The following is a 14,638-nucleotide window of genomic DNA, read 5'->3' on the forward strand; positions in this document are numbered from 1 at the left end:
GAGGCAGAGGCAGAGGCAGAGGCAGAGGCAGAGGCAGAGGCAGAGGCAGAGGCAGGTGGATCTCTGTGAGTTTGAGGTGAGCTTCATGTACACAGTGGGTTCCAGGACAGCCAGGCTACACAGGGAGACCGTGTCTCAAACAAAACAAAACAAAACAAAAACAAACAAACAAACAAAGAAAACACCTAAAAACATTAAAAGAAAACCAAATCTATTCAAATAGTGACTAAACAGGTTCCAATTTGGTCAGAACAATGTTAAGGAAAAAGAGGCTGTCCTAGCTAGAATGTAGCTCAGTTGGCGGTATGCTTGCCGGGCATGTGTGTAACCATGGCTTCTATCCCTAGTACTGGATAACCCAGGTGTTATGGTGCATGTCTGTAATCCCAGCACTCTGGAGGTGGGGGTAGGGAGAAATTCAAGGTCGTAGTTAGAGACCAGCCTGGGCTACTAGACCTGGTCAGAAACAAACTCCAAACAACAGAACAAAGAACCCAGCTTCTCAGAGGTTAAACCAAAAGAATGGATGGTTAGGGAGGTGAAGCTGGGGTGGGGGAGGGGGTGGGGGGCGGCATAGCATCATGCTGTCCTGCTGCTGTGAATAGATGCCTGGGACCCAGGTGCAGCTCAGACTGGCTAGACCCTCCAGCTCCTGTTGGATCTCAAACATCTCTGTGCCACAGATCTGAGCTTCAGAGAATACAGAATCTTAACAAAGGTGGCCAGCTGCTCTTTGTGGAGAGAAGAGGAGGGAGGCCACAGTTCCCTCCTGAAATTCCATCCGTGCTTTGCTCTGAAAGCACTCTGTATTCTCTGGGATAAAGGTGCATACAGAGAAAAGCTTGGCTGGCTTGCTGCTTTGTTTAGCCTCCAGCCTGTGTAACTGGGGCCCTCAGTTTAAGGATGACTTATTTCTGACAGGAGAACGTCCGATCAGTGTCCCGGCAGGTTGCTATGGGCCAGAACTAGACACCAATTTCCAAGGAGAGTTTGTAAGAAGTGACTGAGAGCAGCTTCCCGTGCCGGGGAGAAGTTTACTCCCACCGGGCAGGTCATCACCCTCTGAAGTGGCCCAGGCTCTACCATGTTTTAGGAAGTCCCATGTCAGGGGTTGGAGAGATGGCTCAGCAGTTAAGAGCTCTTCCAGAGAGCTGAGGTTGGGTTCCCAGCTCCACATGGCAGCTCACAACCACTTGTAACTCTAGTCTCAGAGGATCTGATGCCTCTGCGGGTGTCCCTGAGCTCCTGCATGCACACGAATAAAATAAGTATACATTAAACAACAACAAAAAAGTTCTTTTTAGCTGAGGGCACTAAATCAACATGGAGGATACTAACCAAAGATCAAGAGATACAGTCAGACACATATTCTGTGTGCGTGCATGTGTGTGTGTGTGTATGTGTGTGTGTGTGTTACCTTCACCTGCTGCTGACCCATCTTGCCACCCACTGCAGCTTCTTCCATGGGTCCTAGAGATCTGAGGCAGGTCCTCGGGCTTGTGTGGGAAGTGTTTTGTCAACTGAACCATCTGAGCCTCAACTTAACCCAGCTTCTCCTCCTCCTCCTCCTCTTCCTCCTCCTCCTCCTCCTCCTCCTCTTCTTCTTCTTCTTCTTCTTCTTCTTCTTCTTCTTCTTCTTCTTCTTCTCCTTCTTCCTCCTCCTCTTTTCTTTCTTTCACTTTTAACTTTTCTTTAACGTGTGTGTTTGCCTGAATATAATATGTCTGTGTACCATGTATGTGCAGGGCCCTTGGATGCCAGGAGAGGACAACAGATTACCTAGACATGGAGTTAGAGGGTTTTGAGCTGTCATGTGGGTGCTAGGAATTGAGCGTCGGTCTGCTATAAAGAGCAGCAAATGCTTTTAACCACCGAGCCCCCAGATTTAAGCTTTAAACTAGCCTGGTGATATTTGCTTATGCACAGTACTTCCTCGATCAAAAAAATTTAAATTACATTTATTTATCTTGTGCATATGCTTGTACCAGGGTGTGGGATCGAGTAAAGATTAGAGCAGAACTTTTGGGACTTGGCACCGCCCCCCTCACCCGCTCCATTCCACCATATGGGGCCCAGGGATCAAACTCTGGGCATCAATCTTGGAGGTGAGCACCTCTCCTGCTGAGCCATCTAGTTGGCCTTGGGTTTTGGTATTCAAGTTTCCCTCTGTAGCTCAGGCTAGCCTAGAACCGGAGGCCATCCTGCCTCAGCCTCCTTGTTGTGGGGATCATAGGTATGACCTAATTCTCCACTTCCTGTCCATTTCTGAGGACAAAAAGGCCCCTTAGAGGCTACCTCAGACATCAGCAGGAACAGCAGCTCTGCAGACAGTAAACTCCTGAGATGACCAACAGTTCTCCTTGAGACACATGACCCAAAACAAGTAACTTGGGGATTTATTCCTCTTTCATGGAATGAGCTGAAGCAGTTAGAGCCTATTCGGCTGCCTCCTTCCAGCCCAGGAACGCTGGTCATCTCTAGGGTCTTTCTGTTCTCTGTGGGGCTAGGAGGTATCCCTGGGCACAGGTGCACCTCAGTTAAGGGATCAAGAATTCTCCCACCGGGCGTGGTGACGCACGCCTTTAATCCCAGCACTCGGGAGGCAGAGGCAGGCAGGTGGGTTTCTGAGTTTGAGGCCAGCCTGGTCTACAAAGTGAGTTCCAGGACAGCCAGGGCTACACACAGAAACACTGTCTCGAAAAAAAAAAAAAAAAAAAAAAAAAAAGAATTCTCCCAGTGTCAAAGGCACGAGCCAGGGGCTGGGCATGCCATGTCTTCTATAGCAGGAGCAACCTTCAGGTATAAGGCTCACCGAGGGGCAGGAGGCTAGAAAAGGCATGTCATTGAGGGAGAGGGAGCAGGGCCCCAGCCCTGGTGGCTGCTGAGAGGGTGGGGGGAAGGATGCGGCAGACAGAGCTGGCTGACCTGCAGACATTCACTTCCTCTCCTACAAAGTCACCAGCTCTGGCCAGCAAGGACTAACGGAGATTCAGCTACTGGAAGGGACAATTTCTTTCCTTTCCTTTATATATTCATCAATTTTCACTTTGACATTAAGTCTCACGTAGCCCAGGTTGGTTTCCAACTCATTATTTATCTGAGAACCCTTTAGCCTTTACCTCCTGAGGGCTGGGATTGCAGGCGTGCACACACGCTTTTTATGGGGGATTGGACCCAGGGCTTCATGCACACTAGGCAAAGACCCTACCCACTGAGCTACATGCCCAGACCCACCTCGATCACTTCTTTGTCCTCTTTCACTAGGTTGTCACAGCTTTTTACGAAAGAATCAGCTAATTTTGAATCCAACATCCAAATGAGGCTGCCCTTCCTAGTGTCCGAGGGGAATCAGGACACTGACTCCCGGGGCCCCCTGTGTGCTCCTGGTCACAAGCACTTGCTTGGGACCACTTTCAGACCCAGATCCAGATGTCTGAAAATGCCAATGGAGATTCTTCGATTGGGGGAGTGGGAAAACAACCACAAGTTAATCTGTTTTGAAAGTGAAAGGAGACTTGCCTCTGGTTGGGTTTACCTGAACTCTAGAGGCAGCTCAGAAGGAAGAGGGGGCAGGGACACTTTGAACAATGATAGCAGTGTATGAAAGCCCTCGGACCAAAGCTCTCAAAGAGGATGGCCTTTAAGGCGTGGAGCCAGACGTATGTGTGTGTGTGTGTGTGTGTGTGTGTGTGTGTGTGTGTGTGTGTGTATTGGAAACAAACATAGTAAACCGGTATGCCTTTTGAGTTCTGTTTTATCCATGTAGTACCAGTTAAAAAAAAAAATTATTAGCATTTTAAACGATGACCTTGAACCCACTGTTCGGCCAGCTTGGTTTCAAACTTGAGATCTTCTTGCTTCAGTTTCCCATGTTCCGAGAAATTGCTAGAATTATAGGCACGTGCCACCATATCTATGTGTCTGTTTGTCTATGTGTCTGTCTGTCTGAAACAAGGCCTAGTGTATTGTAGACTGATCTCCAACTCTATATGCAGCTGAAAATGATCTTGACTTTCTGATCCTCCTGCCTCTACTTCCCAGTGCTGACATTATAGATGTGAGCCACCATGCCTATGTATGTGGTGTTTTGTGTATGCCAGTTAAGTGACCTCTCGACCGATAGGGCACTTCCAGCTCCCTAGCAAGACTGCACGCTCTTGCCAGAAGTCTGTGTGATCGCCGTTGTCTAACCTGTGGATGACGTGCTCTCTGGAGCCAGGACAAAAATCCAAACCCCTTAACTATTCTTGTTTCCAAGTGGGAAGACACTCACTTTACTTTATCTGTGTTTCTGTGGTGCTGGGGTTTAAACACAAGACCACGAACATGGCAGGCAGGTGCCTTGCCCTGCTCTACTCCAGACCCATCTACCACACTGTGTGTTTTCTTTGCAACAGGACATAGAGACCAAAGCTTCCCACACTCCGGTTTCACCCAGATGCCTGCCACGTGTTTGTTTTAACAGCCCCTGTCAGGATCCTTTTTCTTTAGTCGTGCACATAGAAAGAAGGAAGGAAATCAGGAGACACTGCTGCCCTGACTCACCTGTTTGCAGGTGACACTGAGTATCGTGACTGAACCCAGCTTTCCTTTGCAGGTGACACTGAGTATCGTGACAGAACCCAGCTTTCCTTGACTCAGTTTGTCTGGGAACCTGTTCATTCCTAGGTGTGCTGGCTTCACTCTCAGGCCATTAGGTAAGCAGGGATCACCTACTGCTGCTGGCTTCTCCAGCACTGGCCTGCCCCATGTGAGCAGAGGCGACCCCAAATCCACAAGAAGAGACACCTGCTGTCCCACTTCACGGCCCTGGGCAGGTGCCACCCCTGAGGTATCCTTACCACTGTGGTCCAGGGCACCTGGGGAATCCTGGTGTATGTCAGGGTGATGTAGACAATGAGGAAGAAGACGGTGAGGACCCAGTAGAAGACAGCTACAAACATTACCCAGCCAAAAGCAGGGACTCTGAAATACTCAGTGCCAGCGATGAGCGTCCACACCAGCAGTCCCAAGACCTGCAGAGTAGCAGAGGTGGTGCAGAGAGGGGGGAGGAAAGAGAGAGAGAGAGAGAGAGAGAGAGAGAGAGAGAGAGAGAGTGAGACACAGAGGAAGTCATTAGTCACAATGCCTCACCCAACCTGTACATATTATACATACGTGCCCACACATGTAGACATATCCCCAATATACATAATAAAAACATTTTTAAAAAGATTTATTTATTTCTATGAGTACACTGTAGCACACCAGAACAGGGCACCAGATCCCATTACAGATGGTTGTGAGCCACCATGTGGTTGCTGGGAATTGAACTCAGGACCTCTGGAAGAGCAGTCAGTGCTCTTAACCCTTGAGCCATCTTTACAGCCACGACCCCCCTCCCCCCCCAGTAAAAATCCTTCCCTTTCACCACATCTCTAAGCTGTGCAGCAGTTAGCCTGTGCATCATATCCCAGGAGGCAGCCCCCGGAAAACGTGGGGCTTTGGCTGTGGTGTGGTGTCACCCAGGCCAGCCTCCCCTCTTCTGTGATAGCTTTCTTTGTGCTAAACAAAGTAGTTTGGCCTCCTGGCCTTTCACATCACAGCTGGGGTCGTTTTAGACAGAGATAGATTAGAAAAGAAAGCAGGGACGGCAGCCAGCTCCGATCTGCTGTGATGCTTTAAATGGCCAATTTGGAGAGCACGCCTTTTGTCACTCAGTGCATTCTGGGAAATTCTGCGGTGAAGCTGTTATGTTACAGAGGTCAATCAGAGTCATCTGGGTTAGCAACGTGCTCCCTGAGCACCTACTCTCAAATGTGCGTGATGCTGGGCACTTAGGTCACAGATAGGAGAGAGGCACAGCGTCATTAAACCTGTCATGTGTTAGACACACTATTCAGGTCTGACCAAGGATGACTATGACTAGATACAGCTCATGGCCTGAATCAGATGATGATGATGATGATAGTAATGGTGGTGGTGGTATGTGTGAAGACCAGAGGTCAATTCTAGGTGTTGTTCCTCAGGAACCATTCAGGGTCTCTCACGGGGACCCGGGGTTTGTCACTTCTGACCTCCTGTCTCTGCCTCCCCACACCTGCACCACTATGCCTGTTTTTTTTTTTTTAATGTGAACACTGGGGATGGAACTCAGGTCCCCATGTTTGCGAGACAGGTACTTTACTAATGGAGCCACGACCCCAGCTCACACGACCTATTTCACGCAGCAGACAGACACAGCCCTGCTCCTTGCCTTGCCCCTTGCCTGTGATGTCATGCTTAAAAGACAGCCTCTGGCATGAAGCCTAAAATAGTCACATTCACAGAAAATGTCTGCCAGCTCCCCTTCACACCCCACACTCTCAGCTTCAGAAAATACGTACGCACACATATGCACGTGCACACTTAGGGTTTTGTCTTTTCAAACAAAGCAGCTTATTAACACATGATGCTGGAGACCGTAAGAGAAAGAAAAGTGCATTTCCTCCTGGGATCCACATTGACTCCAACCTGCTGCCTCCCCACATCTGCTCAGTTGTTCCCTTCAGACTCAGGGACTATCTTCCAGCCAGCCCTTCATCTCTCACGGTCTGTCAGCATGCACCGCCACCACCTCCATTTATCCACTAGGGGGCACCTGCACACTGCTGATGGATGACCAGGTCAGTGGAACCAGGGCAGACCAGGGTAGGCTGTCTGCCCAGTGTGAAACAGAGGTGGTGGAAGGACTTGACTTCCACTGTTAGCATCGGCATTGCCACATATTGCCTGAGAAAAGGATGGACTGATGCAAAGACTTAATCCTCATGTCCTTGGACTCTGTGTGATGTTCTTGCAGAGATTTTACTGAGGTGTGCTTCAAGAGCTACAGCAGAGCCACTAGAGAATGCACCCAGGGGCCTGGGGACTTGGTGGCATCTCTAACAAGGCACATGGGCTCTCTGTTTCCGGTCTTGGAAGTGAGGGAATAGAGGTGTGGGATTTAGGGGTCTGGCTCCTAGATGGGGAGTATCAAATTTGCCCGATGAAGGCAGATTTCAAACCATATGGCTCTTGTTCCTACTCTGGGGGGTGTCATGAGGACGTCTGCCCCCTCATGGACTCCAGCCCTTCCTCAGTACCTTCTCAGCCACAGTGGTGCTAAGAACTTGGGACTTAGTTATCCCTGACATTTCATGATCAAACAAAGACCTATATGGAGGCCGGACCATGGGACTCTGTTATTCCCAGCAGGCAGTGCGACAGGACTCTGCATACAAGGTGGGTGTTAAAATATGTCTAAAGACTGACGTTAGGCAGCATCAGGCAGCATCTGTGACCCGTCACCATGGACACAGCTGCTTTTGAATTCTCCGGGCTCCTGTAAGGAACCCCGATGGACTCACTGCCTCACTAAAGCAGATCTGCATGTGGCCTTTTGTCTGAGCCCAATCTCTGGTGAGTGGTGACACCACAGAGAATAACGTTACCAGTATACCAAGTTCCATGGAACTCTGCAGAGGTTAGCGGTCTCGTGTTTATTCCGTCCATGAATCATAACCAAATGCTCAGGAAGGACTCATGGAGTCCTTGGTAGTAAAAGCAGGGGGCGGGGGGGGGGGGGGGGGGGGGGGGGGGGGGGGGGGGGGGGGGGGGGGGGGGGGGGGGGGGGGGGGGTCAGGGCCTGGGCCTTTAATTAGCACCATGGTGCTCCAGAAAAGTTGGCACACACTTTTTGGTCATGGCTGCATGGTGAATGTTGTGCGCTTTGAGTCCTATACGATCTCTGTCCCAATCATTCATTTTGCTACTGTAGTATGGCCACGTTTTGTGGGAACTTTATTTACAAACAAGGGCAGGCTAGATTTGGCTGGCAGGCTGCAATTAGCCAGGCTCTCCAAGTGTGTGGTCCCAGGCAGGGAGGTCCGACATCAGCTAAGAACACAGACATGCAGATTCCATCTAGACCTGTCATTCAGCAATGCTGGGAAGAGGCAGGGCAAGGGGGGTCACATTCCCTGTGCTCAGGCAGCTCAAGGAACTAGCCCCTCACTCACTCCCCCACCCTTCCCCTTTCTTCTTCCCTCCCTCGCTTTTTTTCCTTTCTCCTTTCCCATTGAACATTGCACACCTCAGGGGCTTGAGTGTGTGAGCTTAGACTCTGACTCAGTTAAGGTTTCTACTGCTACAATGAAACACCATGGCCAGAAAGCAAGCTGAAGAGGAAAGGGTTTATTGGACACCCTTCCACACTGTAGCCCATCGCAAAAGGAACTCAGGACAGGAATTAGAACAGGGCAAGAACCTGGAAGCAGGAGCTGATGCACAGGCTGTGGAGGGATGCTGCTTACTTGGCTTGCTCCCATGGCTTGTTCAGTCTGCTCTCTTAGAGAACCCGAGACCACCATCCCAGGGATGGAGCCACCCACAACAGGCTGAGCCCTCCCCCATCAACCACTCATTAAGAAACTGCCTTCCAGGCCTTCATACATCCTGGTCTTATGGAGGCCAGTTCTCCACGGTTTTCTCCTCTCAGATGACTTTAGCTTGTGTCAAGCTGACATAAGACTGTGCAGCGCCGACACTAATGACCCAGCTCTCAGATCTCCCAAAGAACATGCATCCATCACAGCAAGTGCTGTCAGTCAGTGAGGGATGCTCTGTTCCCATGCGGGTCACCAAAGGGCAAGGCCTCAGACAAACCAGAAGGTCTGAAAGAACAAAGGATCCTGTGGTGATGACTCTGCCCTGATTTCCTGATGCTCTAAGGCTGGCTCTGAGTGTTAGACCTGGGTGAAGCATTTTGATGCCAACCTGAAGCTCGGCTCTTGCTGACTCAGCATTTCCCCTCTGTGGGTGGTGTTTTCTTCTCCGACCTTCCCCGAAACCTCTGAATAAAGTGTTTCAACAACAACAACGGAGAAGGTGAGGGAAAAGGAAAGGGCTAAAGGAAGAAAGAGAGATAAGGCTCAAGGAAGGAATGAGGGCTGAGGACTTACCTCGGCTGGTAGAGCGCATCTCTAGCCAAGGTGCGAAGTCCAAGGTTTGATCCCTCACTCCACAGAAAACAAATGTGGTGGGCCCATCTGTAACTCTAGTTACATCGGAAGTGGAGGCAGGAGGATAAGAAGCTCTCAGCTTGGGGCTGAAGAAAAGGCTCAGTGGTTAAGAGCAGGCATTGAGCTTGCAGAAGACCTGAGTTCAATTCCCAGTGCCCACCCTGAGAAGCCGGTAGCTTCAGGGGAATTTGATACCTCTGGTCCTCAAAGGCATCTGTACTCATATTTATGTGAGCACACATATGCCAACACACATACACATATACATACACCCACACACATACACATATACATATTCCCACACACAGACACACAAAACACATACTCATACACATATACCCCCCACAAACACACATGCTTAAGGATATATATATTCTTATGAATATATATATATATATATATATATATATATATTCATAAGAAGCTCAAGTAAAGTATTTTGGAATAGCATCTCCTGTCCTGTGGAGAGCCACTGGCTCCCACTGCTGTGCTCAGCCCCTGCTCCATTAGCCCCTGTGTGAGATGTCGCTCTCACACTGATCTGGGCTCTTTGAGACAGGATGGGGGTCTTTTCCCACAGTCTTTCTGGGTTCTGGATGAGGCTAACTGGGGAGGAGAGGGGAGGAGTGTGACTGGACTGCAGAATCACCAGTGGTTTCCAAAGCCACCTGCAGCCAGTGGCAGCGTCCAAGTTCATTGTCTCGTGCCCAAGAGCATCAAGGCAATCCGGGCAGGGCGGGAGCGGAACATGGATTCCTTAAGGAAGGAAAGTAAGAAGGAGCTCCTGAGAGTGGGCAGGCCTCCAAGCATGCAGAGGTCTGAAGGTCTTTCTGCCCCAGACAGAGCCTTTCGGCAGGATCCACAGGTCCACATCTTCCATGTACGGGTTGGTTTTTTTTTTTTTTTCCCTAGATTCCACATGAATTTCGAGGTTTTTTTTTTTTTTTTTTAAATTGTCTATTTCTACAAAATGTGGCATTGAAACCATGCGAGGGACTGGGCTGCACTGAATAGACAGACGATTTCCTTCCAAAATAATGTTTTAAAACACACGAACTATGTAGCTTCTAAATCTAGGTGGAGCGCACATTTGAAGAAAACCTTTTCTTCCTCCCTAAGAGATGCCACCCGACTGCTTTTAATTAAAACAGACTTGCAAGACCACAGGGAAGAGAAAGATTCACCAGAGAACACAGAGAATCCCCCCTGGGTGTCTAATGGCTCTATGATCTTGTCTCCGAGCGAGCTTTAACATCCTTCCCTAGATTTCATCTATAGTCAGCACAGCTGTGAAAAGCTGTGTCTATTCACTCTTCTAGCTGCCGAGAGTGCGGGTCAGGAAGGTTAGCAGACACCAAGACAACCAGCAACCCCGAGCCAAGCCAAAGCATACACGCAAGACAATACAGCCCCCTTTTCTTGACAGGGTGCGGTGTCGTCTGGGAGATGAGGCGAGCGGAAAAGTAAAGCGGCCGCACAGCCCTGGGGGTCAAGAAAGCAGGTTCATGGCAAGACACGCTGATGTTCATGCAGGGAGTGTCTGAATTCCAGGTATCAGCGTTGAGGATGCTGGCAGCGGGAGACGAAGCAGAAGAGAGAGAGAGAGTGAAGCGGAAGAGAGCGAGCGGTTGCTCTGTGAAGGGATTCCAGGGTTACTCACGGAACTGGCAGAGATGGGGCTAGATGTATTTTCGGAAATGCATCCTGGCTGTGGCTGTCATAGTCGGCACATCTTAAAAATCTCCTGGCAGGTCAGGCAATAGTGATACCCACCTTCTTATCCCAGCACTTGGGAAACAGGCAGGCAGAACTCTGGGAGTTTAAGGCTAGCCTGGTCTACACAGTGAATTCCAGGCCAGCCAGAGCTACATAGTCAGACCTTGCCTCAAATACAAACTATCAAAACACCAACAACCCAAAACCAAACAAAAACTCCACATGAAAATAAAATAACCACAACAAAACAACTCCACCCCCAAACCAAGAACAAACAAACATATCAAAACCCACTTCTTGGCAATGCAATGTCTGGGCAGGGAGGAATATTCACCCACGAAATCAAATGGGCGGGATCCTTGGAAGGACGCCTTCCATATGACATGGCCCCAGAGACCAGGGATTAGGCCCTACCAGCCAGCTCCCACACCAGTCCTGGCTGGCTTGTCTGTGTTTCCGAGAGATGGTTCCAAGCCAGTCATTCTGAGCTGGCCATGTCACAGTCTTGCCAGGGAACCCATGCAGACTGGACTCACTGACTGCCCCCACTACAAGGAGGGGGCTCACATCTGTCTGCTTGGTGGATGTGCTGCCTCCCTTTATGTCAACTTGACGGAAGCTGGCGCCATCTCAGGAGGGAACCTCAATTGCAAAACTGACTTCATACAATCAGGATGTAGGCAAGCCTGTAAGCCATTTTCTTAATTAGTGATTGTGTGAAAGTTCCTAGCTGGTGGTGGGTGGGGCTGGTGGTCCTAGAGGCTACAAGAAAGCAGGCTAAGCAAGCTGTAAGGAGCAAGCCAAAAAGCAGCACCCCTCCATAAGCTCTGCATCAGCTCCTGCCTCTTCTCTGCTAGGCTTGAGTTCCTGTCTTGGCTTCCTTCAGTGGAAAGACACCCCCCCACCCCCGTTTAAGCTCCACCCCACAGTTACCTGGTAACAGCCAGGTATGCCTGACTCACTATAAAAGGGGCTGCTTGCCCCCTCTGCTCTCCTGCTCTTTTGCCTTCTTGCTCTCCCTCTGTCCTCCCTCTCTCCATCTGCTCATGACTGGCCTCTCTGCCAGTCGCCCTCCCCCCCCATCTTTCTCTATCTCTGCTACCCTCTCAACTCCCCTCCCCATGCCCTCAATAAACTCTATTCTATACTATACCTTTGTGTGGCAGGTCCCTCAGAGGGAAGGGATGCCTCAGCATGGGCCCCAGGAGGTACCCTTCCCCCACACCTGACTACACATCCAAACATATCCCCTCTCTCCTTCTCTTTTTATAAAGCACAACACTCCCTCCTCATCACTGGAAGAGTAACTTAAAGTTACTCTTAACTTAAAGTGCCTTAAATGGTCACCCTGGCATTTCAGCCAGACGCTGACTCCTCTGCACTCCCTCGGCAACAAGAAGGAGTATGTCTGGGGTGGTACATTAGGGAAGAAGTTAAGTACTAATGTGGGGAAATAATTCAGTACCTACATAGGGAAAATCAAACCCAAACATACATACATGCATGCATACATCGTGAGGTCTGGTCTCCAAAAGAGAAAAAAGAAAAGGCGAAAAAAAAAAAAAAAAAAAGAAATCAAGTTCAGAAATACTATAGAGGAGAAGATAGTTCACAGGGATATAAAAAAAGTAAGCTTCAAACCCCCTTTAACCCAGGCAGCCTCTGACTTCCGGCTCACGCCTGTTATGAGACAATGCGCTCACCAGGAGGTCTGTGATGCGTTTGGATGAAAAGCTCTGTAACCCAGTGCAGAAACCACCTTGTTCATTTAGATACCTACTGTGTTTGCCTTGTTAACTTTTTTTCCTTTTTTTTTTTTTTTTAAAGTCCCCTCCTCTATTCTAGAAACAGGGGAGGCGGTTTTTGTCTGAAGAACAGAGGATTGGGGTGGATTTCAAAGCCAGCCAATAACAATGCATCTATTATTCAGCTCTGAAATTTCCAAGGCACTCTTTGGTCTGCTTCTCAATTTAAACCTGCCTATAATGACCCACCAGGGTGGTCACAGATCGGTGTCCCTGTGAATGTTGGGAGGAAGACCCTGCTGCCAAATGAGCTAAGCACATAGACAGTTGTACAATCCCCCGACGTGCCACTTTGGTGTACGGATTATTCTAAGTTTAAAGAACACCCCTGAAGAGTAGCAGACGCAAGAAAGAACGCCTCAACACTGTCTTTTCTTCCCGAAAACAGGATGGAGAAGCTCTTTATGGGAGATTCCCTCCCTGAGTTGCAAGGACAGTAACATTTTTACGGCCAGAGGAGGAGCGTTGAGGCCTAGAGTCTGCACAAGTGAAACTTGTTAAAAGATTTCTTCTCGGGCTGGAGAGATGGCTTGGTGATTAAGAGCACTGGCTGCTCTTCCAGAGGTCCTGAGCTCAATTCCCAGCAACACATGATGGTTCACAACCATCTGTAATGGGATCTGATGCCCTCATTTGGTGTGTCTGGAGACAAGGTCAGTGTACTCACATACATACAATAAATAATCTTTAAAAAAGAGAGAGAGAGATTTCTTCTACTCATTAAATATTTCCATCCTTTAACTATTAAAAAAGATTTGCTTATTTAGTGTGTATGTGTGTGTACATATGTCTGCAGGTGTGTGTATGCACACATCTGTGGAGATCAGAAGACAGCTTATGGGAGTCGGTTTTCTTCTATCCCATGGGAATGGGACTCAGGTTCTCGGGGTGGAAGGAGGAACTCAACCCAGTTGTCCTCGGATCTTTGCTTGTGTGCCTCCACACCATAAATAAACAAAAAATAAGTGTAATTAAAATAAAAAAGCACACCTGCGATGGCCCAAGGTCCCAGCAAGCCCCACCTCCTTACATTGCTTTCCGCCCAAGCCACCGTGGGACCAAGCCTCCAGCATACAGGTAAAGGGACACACAAGCCACCTATAGCAGCACTGAAGCCAGTACATTCTTCCTCAGACAGGACCCACAGGACACAGGACAGACCGTGTCATGAGCTCTCCCTTGCCTCTGAGGGTTGACATTAGCTCATGCGCGAAGCAGTGTAGCAGGCAGCGGGTCAAGCTTCCCTTCATGTCAAGTGGGACTTGGTGACATGATGGGGACTCTCCACCAGGGAGGGAACATTGCTTCTTAGTAGAACATCCCTTTGGGCTCACCTCCTTCCCGCACACGAGGCTGTAAGGAGTCATTTCCACCAATGGACTCAACCCCCATGTGTACCTGCAGTCATCATTTACATACGCAGTGTACGCATGCGCACACACAGGCACTCTCTGCTGGTTGTGCGTCCGCATTTCCTCCCCACGCAGTCTTCCCGCCGTGTGGGAACGCTTCTCTATTCACACGAGCTGCCATGTGACCCTCTTCCAGGTCCTGAGGTTGTTTGAACAGTGCCTCTGGTTTCCCTGGGAACTGTGCTGATCCAGCTGTTTCAGCAGCATGAAATAACCCCGACCCGAGTGTTATTTTTAACCTCCGCTTGTTGAGTCATGTCAATAGAAGGACCCGTCATGAGCTAATACCAGCACCGTTTGCAAAGAGCGAAGCAATCACCCACATGGGAAAAGTCCAGGAAGGAAAAATCCTTGGCACTGGACCAAGAAGTACACCAACGCTTCACATGTCAAACAAGGGGTGGAGTGGGGCGGATAGTATCTGCCGCAGAACAGCTGTCATCCCAAATGAGGGACCGGAAGCAGATCGCAGGGTCAGGGATGGTCACTACCAGTCCGTGGTGGTGCGGGGAGTGGAGAGACAGCATCAGGGGTGGGGACGGACTGGAGAGACAACATCATGTGAGGTCACCCGGAATACAGATAAAAGCAGATACCATTTTTTTAAAAAGATTTATTTATTTATTATATGTAAGTACACTGTAGCTGTCTTCAGACACTCCAGAAGAGGGAGTCAGATCTCCTT

General features: G+C 49.3%; 1 protein-coding gene across 1 annotated transcript in view; it reads right to left on the reverse strand.

Annotated features, from left to right (window-relative positions):
• The window catches only part of Cmtm8 (CKLF like MARVEL transmembrane domain containing 8), a 56,077-nt gene that overhangs the window by 1,924 nt on the left and 39,515 nt on the right, over positions 1–14,638 (reverse strand). Inside the window, exon 2 of the mRNA XM_021171330.2 lies at positions 4,842–5,015. Coding sequence (XP_021026989.1) covers positions 4,842–5,015 — 174 coding nt within the window. The remainder of the gene's footprint in view (positions 1–4,841; positions 5,016–14,638) is intronic.

Source organism: Mus caroli, chromosome 9 (assembly GCF_900094665.2).
Source record: "Mus caroli chromosome 9, CAROLI_EIJ_v1.1, whole genome shotgun sequence".
In the NCBI taxonomy this organism is placed as follows: domain Eukaryota; kingdom Metazoa; phylum Chordata; class Mammalia; order Rodentia; family Muridae; genus Mus; species Mus caroli.